Source organism: Lissotriton vulgaris, chromosome 2_1, assembly GCF_964263255.1.
Source record: "Lissotriton vulgaris chromosome 2_1, aLisVul1.2, whole genome shotgun sequence".
In the NCBI taxonomy this organism is placed as follows: Eukaryota; Metazoa; Chordata; class Amphibia; order Caudata; family Salamandridae; genus Lissotriton; species Lissotriton vulgaris.
Window position 1 is genome coordinate 595601565 of NC_141687.1, and position 12404 is coordinate 595613968.

Below are 12404 nucleotides of genomic sequence, written 5' to 3' on the forward strand. Positions count from 1 at the left end.
ATGGAAGAAAACTATAGGAGTGGGAAAGGCCTCCAATGGCAAACCCCAGGAATTGACAATGCTTTTTTGCCTGGGGTAGATTCAAAGAGAACATCTCTAAGATCTATGACAATGTCACCATATGGTAGGAGACTTCAAAAAGAATTGTTTCAAATTATGTAGATCGATACTCAATCTGATGCTTTTGACGTAAATGAGTATCTGAGATAAACAAATCTATGCGAGTGGTTTGGAAACTGTAGTTCAAAATACATTTACTCTGAAACAATGAATGAGAAACATTTAGTATGAAATTGTTAGCTATCTATGTTCTTTTCATTTAGTTAGAAAACATTTCCACAATGTTCCAAAATTTTAACATTCCCTTTATTGTACACCTCAGGCCTGACCAAATATTTCACATTTGTCATTACTTGAAATGACTACAATTGCAAGTAAAAATCAAAAGGAAATTTCGCTGCCATTTTAGAAATTCTGCAATTGTGACGATTTCCTCAAATCTTTAGATTCCAATACATAACTTTTGCTGCATTAGTAGTAAAATATCCCTTAGCATTAGATTTGTAGATCAAGAGAGAAGTAGGCCGAGGAGCTTGGGCATTTCCTATGCTTAGGGAAGGAACAAACCAAGTTGACTGCTCTGGGAGTTTACTTGTTATATGACAGTTTTTAATGTCAGATGCATCAGATACTGAATTATTTAAATAATGACGAAATTAACCTCTCATCCCTGGAACTCCTTGACGTCCTTCTCTGCCGATCTGTCCAGGCAGCCCTGGGTTTCCTGGTGGCCCTGGCCGGCCTGGAGCTCCATCCTTGCCTGGAGTACCTGGTCTTCCTGGAGATGATACCACTTCCATTGGGGCTTGCATCCTGGTGTAATAAGCCATGCGCTCTAAGTAAAGCAGAGAGAAAGATGAGAAGGCACCTGTGGATTCAACCAAGCCAATACAGCCATGACTTATTTAAGCCAGTTTCATGTATTTAATTCAGAAAGACAACTGAAGAAGCAAAATCCACCGCACTTCCTTACCATCCAAGACCTTGATCAGCTCCTGTCGTATAAATCTCTTAATTTCATCATAGTTCACTGTATCTGCCTACAGAAGTAAGACATAGAGACACAAGATGTAGGTTTTTATCAATTTAGACTTCACAATCATCAACGTTCAGCTTTATGAAGTTTAATGTGACACTTTATAATCTTTTATAGAAAATTTGGAATTATTAAGTAGTCCATTTTCTAGGCGGGGCCCATGCTAGACCTGCGGCGAATGGTCCTTGGACCCAGGGATCTGCCTCTTGAACCGGGATACACCCCCTGCTATCCATAAGCCGGCCTCCCCACTTTCCTGCTGGTTGCCGCAGCGGGTGACCGCGTTGAACGGGCCTTGAGCCCTCCCTGGGGACCCTGGTTGGGACGACCTTCCTGCGCTGTTTTTGCCCCTGCATCCACCATCGAGGGAGTGAGAGTGATCCTGGACACGGGAGATGGAGGGGCCCGGACCTGAAGACGGGACTCCCTTGCGGGGGTGACTGGGGGCTGAGGGGCCCGGTGCACTACGACTGAGTGGGCGGCTTGGAGAGGACTCCCGAATACTGCCACAGGATGGTCCGAGGGTCCCGAAAGAAGGGATTTGAGGTACTGAGGCTCGATGTCCCGGGTCACACGATGCCGAGCGGCGAGGAGGCGTATTGCTTTGGGGGCTCGGCCCCGACTCGGGATCCCTCTCTGAGTGACATTATGGAGGCCATTGTGGCATCGCGGGAGGCCCTGGAGAAACGGATGGATACCATTGGCACTGATCTGTCCCTTCTGAGAGATGACCACAGGAAGCTGAAGGAACGAGTTACGACCACGGAGGCGACCATGAAAGCCGTTCCAGGGGACGTAGCAACCTTGAAGGCCTCCTTGGCGGCAGTGGCGCAGAAAGTTCGGGTGCTGGAACTCAGGGCCGAGGACAGTGAAGGACGCTCCAGACTTAACAACCTCCGCCTTGTGGGAGTCCCAGAGAGAGAGGAAGGCCGGGACGCAGTGGCCTTCTTGGAACACTGGTTGCGGACGGAGGTGGCGCCGGAGGGGCTCTCCCCATTCTTCGCTCTGGAGCGGGCCCACAGAGTCCCGTCGCGCCCGCCTGGAGCTGGAGGCCCGCCTCTCCCGATGGTGGTGCACCTACTACACTACCGGGATCGTGATCACATTCTCCAAGCGGCTAGGGCCCTGCCGAACCTAAGCATTGGTAACAGCAAGGTCATGATTTTCCCGGACTTCACCAGAGACGTGCAACGGCAACGATCGTCCTTCCTGGCGGTCAAGCGGAAGCTGAGAGCTTTGCAGCTGCCCTATGCTATGTTGTTTCCGGCCCGCCTGAAGGTCATTGCAGGCGGGAGCACTCATTTCTTCACTAAGCCACAGGAGGCTTGGGACTGGATAGACACCAGGGGAACAGCTGATGGAGACATCCCCGCTGCAACCACGCCTAGACGTGGCTCTCCTGACATGACACCGACGCGTCGACCTGGCTCCCCCACTGGATGGCAACAGGAGAGAAACAAGGCGGTGTTGGTGGTGGCGGACATCAGCCAAGGGGAGGTCAGCCCCTCCAGTAACGGATTGGACCACTCAAACAATACTGAACTGAGTCCGGGCTCCAGCAGCGCGCATGGCGTCTCCGAGGCGGATCTCCCAGTGGTTACCCCGCAGACGGCGGACGGCATCTTTGGCTGAAGCGGCTATGAGGACATGGGACACTCTATTATATGGTATTGGGACGCGGGGAGGGTCATACCAGCAGTGGCGAGGGTGGCGGGGTCAAATGTCTTCTGCTGCTCATAACTGTGCTGTTGGGGGGGGTGGAATGGGTGAACTTTTGAATGCTTAGAGGGGCGGGGGGAGGAAGCTCCGGACCTCACTGACTTTGACGTTCCACATAGCCTAGCCTGCTCTTGTTGATTGAAGCTTGGTTTTGCAGGGTTTGGATGGGGTTACCATGTTGGTTATCTGTCCGGGGGAGAGGGAGTTGGGTTGTACTGTTTGATAAGGGGTATGGGGGTTGGGGGATGGGTTCTAGACGTGTCAGAGGATCCCATAGGGGACTGGATGTACTACAACGGGTACTGCCATGGGACCCGACTTAGGATACAAATGTCTCACGTGGAAGTCTCCTTAGGAGTAGAAAGAGTACAAGTTTTGGAACTGGAGTCGAGATAAGTACATCCGAACTCAATGGCGGAAAAAAACAATCTGAGGATGGAGAGGATGCCCATGCGCACTGTAGTCCAGGGGAGGAGCCACCTATCTCGTGATACTTCGAAGACTCTTCCAGGACAACAATGTGCAATCATCCGGCGATCTATGCACAGATATGAATTCAGCAGCCCTCATGCCTCGAACATCTCGAAATTTAGATATAATCAACTGAGAAGCTGGGAGCAAAGTTGGAGGTCCCCTTTGGGTATTGGAAGCTATTTGGAAGATTGACTGGTGGTGAAACCTCCTGGAAGCAAGGAAGTATCTATGTGGTACTGGGCACTACGAGAGACTACAGATGGTTTGTTCACTCTGGCAGAAGATCTATGGGGAGATTGCTTGCTGGAGGAGCAGCTGCAATGTATCTGGCAAGTATTGATGCGAACATTATGCTTAATTGTTAAGCCTGCCTTTTAAGGAGAAATCATTTATTTTCACTCCACAGGGCCCATGTAACTCTGGAAAGGTTGTCAAAGATGGCAAAAGAAAGATCCGCCAAATGCATGGAATGTGGATTAGAGAAAGCATCGGATGTACATATGTTTCAACGTCAGGCTATTTGGGAATTTTGGGAGGAAGTGGGTAAGACCATCTCAAGCATACTGAGGTTTCAAGTTAAGGTAAGCATCTCATTGATTATTTTTGGAGTAATGGATGGTATTACAGGCCCAGCCATACATCTTTTGTTTTATGCCATAGTACTAGCAAGGAGAGAATACAATACAATACAAATAAGCCGTAAATGGGTATGGGATACCCTCCTCGATCACTCAGTGGTTAGAATCTCTACTTCATACATCTAAGATGGATCTAAGGGGGAGAACATCAAACAGAAGAAGAAATTTGGGAGTGTCCTATTAAGCAAGGGATGGGGGGCTAATCACCGGGAAGCATAAAATTTACAACAGATTGCCCTATGATTACACTTATAAAAATCTCTCCATGCTGCGATGGCCCTTCCTCTTCGTGTGTCTGCCAGTTTCCAGATAACGCTAAGAGAGACTTGCCCATTTGGGACAGTGCCCTTCTGCGCTCATGCGCACCTGTAGGTGGGTTTACCCCACCTTAGATTTGTGGATCCCGGGTGTGGGAGAGTGGAGTGGACATTGTAGTCGGAGGTGAATGAGGACAAAAATAAAAAAATGATATCAACAACTGAGTATTGAGGGATGGCTTTGATATTAAAACATAGCCTTTTGGACCAATGGACCATAGGCGGAGCTCTGCTGACTGAAGCCTGAAGAGGTATATCCTGTATATGGGTAAGATAATGAAATGTTTGGTAAACCCTAAAGATGGCACAGATATTGGACTGTACAGGTACAGCTAAAGTATCTAATATATGAGCTAGTAAAACCTATTACGCTGTGACAAGGGATAGCAAAGTTGTCAGAAAGACTCCGCATATAGAATCTCGGTCATCAGAGGTGCGGTTTTGAGTCAATTTGAGTTGTTATGTTGTATAGCTTGGCTGTCAGGCAACTACGTGGGAGAGACCTGGGTAACACTTTAAAAGAGAGAGCTCTGCTGTCTGAGGCATTAACAAATAAGTGTTGAGCACCAAGTATGGACTCACTGCTGTTCAAAATTATAACCTGTCAGATCTGTGTGACTTTGAATATTCTCTGTGATGTTTTATTCAACTATGTATGGTACGTCTGTTAGCAAAGCATCTCTAATTGAAAGGCATCTGTCTCTAGCTGTTGCTACTTTGCGATGTTTTGTACATATTCATTCACATTTTTCGAGTACACTTTTCGTACTCATTATGTTTTGTAGAACAAGTGCCCTTACCATTGTCCCAGGAACTCCTGGCATTCCGGGATTCCCTGGTGGTCCTTGTGAACCAACAGGTCCCCTCTCCCCTGAAGGGCCTGGTGTGCCAGGGGCTCCCATAGACCCAGGCTTTCCAGAGCCTCCCGGTGTGCCACTGCGGCCTCTTTCTCCTGGCTCGCCCTTTCCTCCTGGAAGTCCAGCATCACCCTGAAATGAAAAACCATAGATAACACAACTAGTAATAGAAACAGGCTCTGAGACTTCCCAAATAAACACCATCTTATGACGAGAAGCAGCAGGGGTTGGGTGGAGTTTACGGTAAAAGAACTGGTACTGACATGTTACCTCTGATCCACAGTAAAATCGCGTAGTTCCTTCATGGACTATATTGTCTATTGGAGCCTTCGTAACTACCCTCGGCTCGTCCCTACTCAAATGTTTGATACAGCAATCTTCCGCTGATAAAGTGATGCCTAGGACACCATGTAACACAGATGGAATGGGGCACATTTTTTAGGGCTAGATCTTTCGATAGCACACAGATTTTTCATCTGCACCGAAATTAAATAGGGAATACGTCTTCTTTGTTGTCGCAGAAGTCTGGTCACTGATATTAAAGTTACTTCCTGACCAGTCAGGAGGCTAGGATTAAAAAATGGTCCCAGCAATGTGGTTAATTGCAGTTAACAGGGTTATCTGTCTTAAACTAACAATAGGAATTTTGGCCATGTTTAGACAATTACTGCTGGTAGATTTGAAGAAACAGACCTACCGATAATCTGTTAAAAATACTCAGAACTAGAACGGATTGAAGTCCAGGCTTTCAGTAGTGGCCACCACTGGGTTGGTTAGATCTTGCTTTGTAGATCCATCTCTTCATCATCAATTGAATTCCTTTTAGGTGGAGATGATTTAGGTAAAATGTAACAATCTTCTGGAATTAGTTTTGATATTTTGCACCCTGGATAGCTGATATCTTGATCTATGGGTGGTCGGCCTACTAAAAATGTTCTACCTACATGTCATTTCTATAAGGCATATGGAAAGTGCACAAACAGTGCAAATTGCCTACATATCAAATTTAAAATGTGAAAATAAGAGCCTGCTTCAAAAACTTTCACCACTCACAGTTATAGCAAATTCTCTAACTTGCATTTAGGAATAGATATCTTACACTACAGGCTGGTACTGGATGTTAAAAGTAGAAGAAAACTGTTTTGCCGTCTTTAGAGTGTTTTTTTTTACAGTTTAGAACACATATCTCCAGTTAGGAAATGTCTAGAAATAGCATTATTGTGGCACATATGTAACCAAGACATATAACAACCTATGGTACGTTTGATCACAAAATAATCAGAATGGTTTTATAACTCCTGATCCCTGTGTGTGATTCCAATCATTAAATCGTGTTCTTTTCAACAAAATTTGCAAGTGAATTTTAACTTGTTTATTTCTCAACTAGAATTTTGTTTTGGTGGAAGTGTTCATTTGCCCTATGCAATTATCTGTGAGAAAAGCCTTCCTCCTCTGTCAGAGATCAGCCACAGCTCATCATGAAACGGAGGCCTCCATCTCTCACATAGTTTAACATTAAGGCTTCCTACTCATGGCATTTAGATGCATTACATTTTGTTGCACGGGATGTTACTCAGTATATTAAGCTGCCCTTGAGCAAGTGTCATTGTCAAGGATGGATGTGTCCATGTATAGTCTCGAGCAGAATGAAATTCTGCAGACTTGTGATATCACAGCTGGAGATACTCTTGCAGTTACCTGAATGGACATCTTTCCCAGAAGGCTGTGGCATAAATATTGCTTGTATTTCAGGCCTTGAACGTCTCCCATTAAGCTAAATCTAAACTGTGAGAAATGTCGTTGCTGCAATGCACTCATGTAGGTGCAGTCACACATGTTCCTCTCTGAATACTTAAAGAGCTTTTTTCAAAACGTTCCAAGTTTTCTTTAGTTCAGTGAAAGTTGCAAAATTTAGTGAAAGAAAATTGTGGATTTTTTTTTGCTAATATAGATTTTATCGGGAACGCATTGCAAATTCCTACTTGCATGCAAGCATTTGATCTCAATTCTTTTTGCAGTAAAATTATTCGTCAAACATTTACTATGCATGAAGTTTTTGGGAAGATGACAAACTTCACAAAGTGATGTTTGCCTTTTACGCAGAACTTTGTTAGCAAAATTATAATTTTCCTTTATGATTCTTGATTCCACAACACGAGGACTGTACCCCTGAACATATAACGTTTAAATGTAGTACTTGTTATTTATTTTCCCTTTTTATAATTCTAGGTGGTGGCTTTGGTGAATACCAGAGAAGAGATGTGAGAAATGTCAACAAATACTCTTCCATTATAGCAAAAAGCACATTTGGCACATTTCCAGTGGTAGAGGCTTGGGACCCCAGAGTCCCACCTTTTCACCTCTTTTCACCATTGTAGAATGACAAAAGGGGAAAAACATTTCAGAGTAGAAAGTGAAGAGTCAACATTACTACCACTAGTATTCCTTTACTTGTGTGCTGAATTCCTTGCTCATGTTTTGTTATGTTAATGGAGTTTTATAAAGCACACTACCACCAAGTGAGCTCCTGGGACTCGGATCAAAGCTGGAAAAACTGAATACTTAGTTTCTCTGGAACAGAGATATTTAGTAGCTGCGGCCGGTGCAGGTAAGTGCGGTGGGGCGGGCAGGGGGCGGGGGATGCAGACAGATGGCGGAATAGGCCAAATTAATAAATATGAAATAAATAAATAACTTATATTCCGTCATCTGTTGGCATCCCCCTTCCCCCACTGCCCCACTCCACTGGTTTACCTCAAAGAGGGTAATGAGATGAGGAGGGGTCGGTGGTATACTTAGCAGATGTAGCAAAAAGTGGCTATATACATTGCGATTTGTAAACTTTCAGTGGTGGAAACACAGTCCCCCTAATATGCGAAATAATGTCTAAAGAGGTTGCAGACTGTGTCCGCGGTTGTAATTCATTTAACACTAGCCTGAGCAGGATGATGATTCTAAGACCCTGTTGAACTGAAATTTAAACCTAAATAACAAAAGTTCTCAACAGTCGTCAAAGCATGTCCATTGATACTAATTTTATTTAGCCTTAGTTTACCCTGGCCACAGGACATGATGTGCGACTTAGAACAATTAGTGTTTAGATTCAGATAGTGCATAAAGGAAGCAAAGCAGTCCACCTGATGTCACAGTGCTTTTGGAGTGAGGTCTAACAATACTGCGTCATCAGCATACAGAAAAGCGGGGATAGGGGAGCCTGCAATTCTGGGTATATCTGTGTGAGAGGTAGATAAATGGACTGTTAGTCTGTTGATATATAAAATAAATAATAATGGTGCCAATATACAACCCTGCCTCACTCCACTCTCAGAGGGAATTCAGAAGAAAGCTCCCCAGGGGAATTTAAACGCACCCGAGCAGAAAGGTCTGAGAATCAGTATAAGAAATTCACCATAGGGGGTCCACGCCTTGATCCAACAACATTAATCAGAGTTTTGTTCTGTTTACTGAATCAAAGGAGGTGATAGATCCATGAAAGATAAGTAGATGGAGGAGTGCTTGGCCTTAGTGTATTTCGAAATGGTCAGAGACAGATTCAGGCATAATTTGTTGGCTCCTAGTTTTGGCTGGAATCCAAATTGAAGAGGGGAGAGTATGTCATTGTCAACTGCAAGTTGACCATAGAACATAAATGACTCTACCTAGGATTTTAATAGTGCTGTTGATCAGTGAGATAGGTCGATAGCACTTGGGCGACATACGGTCACCCTTTTTAAATATGGGTACTATTGTTGCGATAGACCATGAGAGGGTAAATAGTGGTAGAAAGTTTTCGTGATAAGGGGACCCCAAATTTCAGGCATGGATTTCAATAAGTCCATGAGTACCTCATTTGGGCCTGGAGCTTTCCCACCCTTACTAAGATGGATAGCCGACTCGACTTCCTGCAATGTTAATAAAATTGGGTGAGAGTTCGGCAATCTAATGAGGAGTAACAGACATAGTTGGCGCGTCCTCAGTCTGGTAAATAGAGGTGATGTGTGCAACCCAGTCTGCGTCTAAGATGTTGTTTAGCGGGGGCGGAGACTTGATAGAGGAACTTGAGAGAGCGTAAACTGAGTAAAATATATGAGTATATCCGAATTACATGTAGTACGCACAAGTCATGAGGAGAAATGCCATGAGTGCGAATATTATATTCACCTATATCTGAACTGTGTAGCCAACGTAGAGAATATACATATAGAAGTGGAACTAATGTAGAAACGAGTATGAAATGTATAACCTTATTAGATGTGATTAATCAAGGTCCATGATAAATGTAGCTGCTAATGGGAAAAGGTCGTGCTGCAAAGCACAGAAGGGAACAGGCCACATGGCCATGCCTGAAAGAGTTAGAATGGTATACCTTTCATTTACATGGACAGCACAATTGTTATAATTAATGTTGTTTATTCGTTAGATGTATATTCCATAGATGTGAGTTCTTTTTATTAATTCAGAAATGATGCTAACATGTTATATTAGTTAACTGCTGCGAGAAGGGTTGTAGGCCTAAATGTTTAATCTGCACGTAAAGGCACAGGCCGACTTGTGTCTAGAAATTGTTGCAAACTTCTGTTAGAAGTCTATGGGAATGGGGATCCAGCTACAGATGTCTGTCTGCAAATGTGAGGGGGTCCAAATTAATAATGAGATGAATAGAGAACTGTTTAGGAGTTCAACGCAGACATGTAGGAGGGTTCGAGAATGTTGGGGTGTATCAGCGGGCCGGAGACGAGTCTGAGAAGCAAGGTCAACTCTAACGCACGAGGCTCAACGGGGAAGATCATGGAAAAAGCCAGAAGAAAACATCACGTGAAGGGGCGTCTCCCGAGGGGCGTCTCAGAATGTTATTGTTTTGTATTAGGGACAGCACCCCTGGGTGGAGGTAGAGCAGATGCCTGAGGACCCTTCAGAGAGCGGATGGGTAGGCAGAGAGGGGTCATGACTGGCGAATATAGGTTTCCACTTAGAGATTAAGAGTGGGTGATCTTCTTAGGAAGTCATTCACAACTGACACCTTTTGGTAGGATGAGAGCTTGTTAAGTAGGGATACCATCCAGATCAGGGTAGGGACAGCCTAACCTGTATTTTCCCTCCTGCTGTAAATGTCAGAGAGATCTCAATACGTGTCCATGCTGGTAGCCCTATTATTTTTAGAATTGGTACTTGTAGTTTTCGTGGCTCGTCTGAGGGTTTTCAGAGAGCACATGTATGTAGTTGGGCCCGTATATCTCGTGAATCTCATTTTGAGATGCCTGTACTTGCAACTTATATTGATTTTAAAATAAACCTTTGAAAGCTAGAAGTAGTCTGTGGTTTTTCCGAGTCAAGCCCGTTATTGATTGAACTAACCTGGTATTAGATGCACCTTCTTTCCTCAATGACAGGCAATAAAGATTCAGCCGACCAGAATCGGGTTTAGATCAAGAGTGATAAGATATTGATCAAATCTCGAGCCCCAGCAGTTGGTAGCAGAGGATGGTTGCTTTCTTGAGGACAGTGACCTAGGCCAGGTTAGCTTACCCCAAGGCCCCTAGAGATCGATGATCGGAAGAACCGCCCGCCGAAGAAGATCCGGATGACGTGAGACCAGAAAAGCAGCAGTATCGGTCGAGAGTGAGTATAAAGGGTCATGCGTGTTAGATTGCGGTGTTTCTGTATTGTATCTATGTTGTAATGTCTAGCGGAGTTGAATGCCTGTAGAGTGACTGTGAGACAGGTTGTGAGCGCGCGCAACCGGTGCAAATCTTAAGTTCAAAGAGAGCTTAAGTGGTTCGGGTGTATCGGACATCCAGAGTAATTGTCAACCAGAGTAAAGGGGGTCATGAGGTACCATTGATCGCCCGCAGGACCGAGATAGGGGGAACGTAAGAGTGAGTGCGTGAGTAACGGACGCTGGTCGGAAGTTACTGTGTGTAAGCAACCTATCGGAGAGACGGAAGACGTTTCGTCAATTGTGGTGACAATTACAGATAGACTGTGGACGTACAGTCAAGAGAAGTGACGGCTTGGTTGGAAGTAGTCATTTTTCAGTGTATGAATGGGACGCATGCATGACCGGGAGACGAGCTGAGAAAGGAGGGGTGCTGCTGCGAAGCGGAGACTAGTGACGTCAGAGAGTGCCGCGCTGGGATTGGCCGGCCAGAGCAAGACCGCGCTGTGATAGGCCAGCTAGAAAAGCCGCGCTAGGATTGGTGGATTGTCATCAGGAAGTAAACAGAATAGCGAGGTTGAAAATTGTATGTTTAAACATGAAATGTTTTAAATGGTTAAGAGCGGCATTTAAGAGAGAAAGGCGGAGATCTTATGAAGGGGAAGAAGCCCCGCCGGAGGGTACGCCGGCTTATTACATGGCGGTGAATGTGGGGCTACATACAATAATGTGGATCTCGGAGTGGAGTAAGATTACAGAAGGAAATGAGGAACTGACGTTTCCTAAGCACGGGACGTTCAGATTAGAGGTGCTACACCGATTAAAAGCAGTTATGACCTCAATGAGACCTATGCCTAGACCGACCCAGTTCGAAGCTCTCAATGCCTGGATTAGGGCGGCGCACGAGAGAAACCTGAATAGACGCCAAGAAAGGGTGAAACGATCGGTAAGAGCAGTGCAAGATGCTAAGTGGGATGCGGATGCTAAAAGATGGAGAGTACATAACATTGAAGTAAACAAATTGTACCCAGTGTTAGAAGTGACCCCAAACAAAAATCCATGTGAGGAAGATGATGAGAGCGAGACAGAGGACAGCCTGATAAATAGGTTACTAACAGATAGGCCACCCCCATACAACAAAGAGACAGGTAACGAGGAACAAAGCCGGGAAAGGGGGGCTAGCGTAGGGGAAAATGGACCGCTTTCCATAACTGATTGGGATCCCCCTGCGAAGAAAGAACTGTCCCAACCTAATCCGGTGCAGCAGGTAGTCGGAAGGTTTGTGGTACAGAGGGCCCCAGAAACAGAGTGTGCCACTTCCTACGCACTGCCAGATGCCCTGCAAGTACCTGTTACTATAGGCCCTATTGTATCGATTTATGACCCAGAGAGAGCCAGAGGGGAGGAACAGGTAAGAAAGGACAGGGAGAGAGCAGAGATGGTAAGGAGGAACGATACAATCACCTCCTCAAGTCAGATGCCCAAGCCGAGGGATTGGAGCACCCCAGTACACACAACAGGAGATCCGGAGGGACCTAGATGGCCGACGGATCTAAGGGGGTCAGGACGCAAATCCTTCCAGGAGCTAAACGAGTACATGAAAAAATGGGATGAGGCAGTAGAGGCTCACAAGAGCATCATAGCTGC

General features: G+C 45.3%; 1 protein-coding gene across 3 annotated transcripts in view; it reads right to left on the minus strand.

Annotated features, from left to right (window-relative positions):
* Positions 1–12404, minus strand: part of COL16A1 (collagen type XVI alpha 1 chain) — an 831382-nt gene that overhangs the window by 14672 nt on the left and 804306 nt on the right. For all 3 annotated transcript variants that reach the window (XM_086955641.1, XM_086955640.1, XM_086955639.1), the window contains 3 exons: positions 5045–5233; positions 1034–1100; positions 722–895 (listed from right to left, as the gene is read on the minus strand). In XM_086955641.1, coding sequence (XP_086811767.1) covers positions 722–895; positions 1034–1100; positions 5045–5233 — 430 coding nt within the window. The remainder of the gene's footprint in view (positions 1–721; positions 896–1033; positions 1101–5044; positions 5234–12404) is intronic.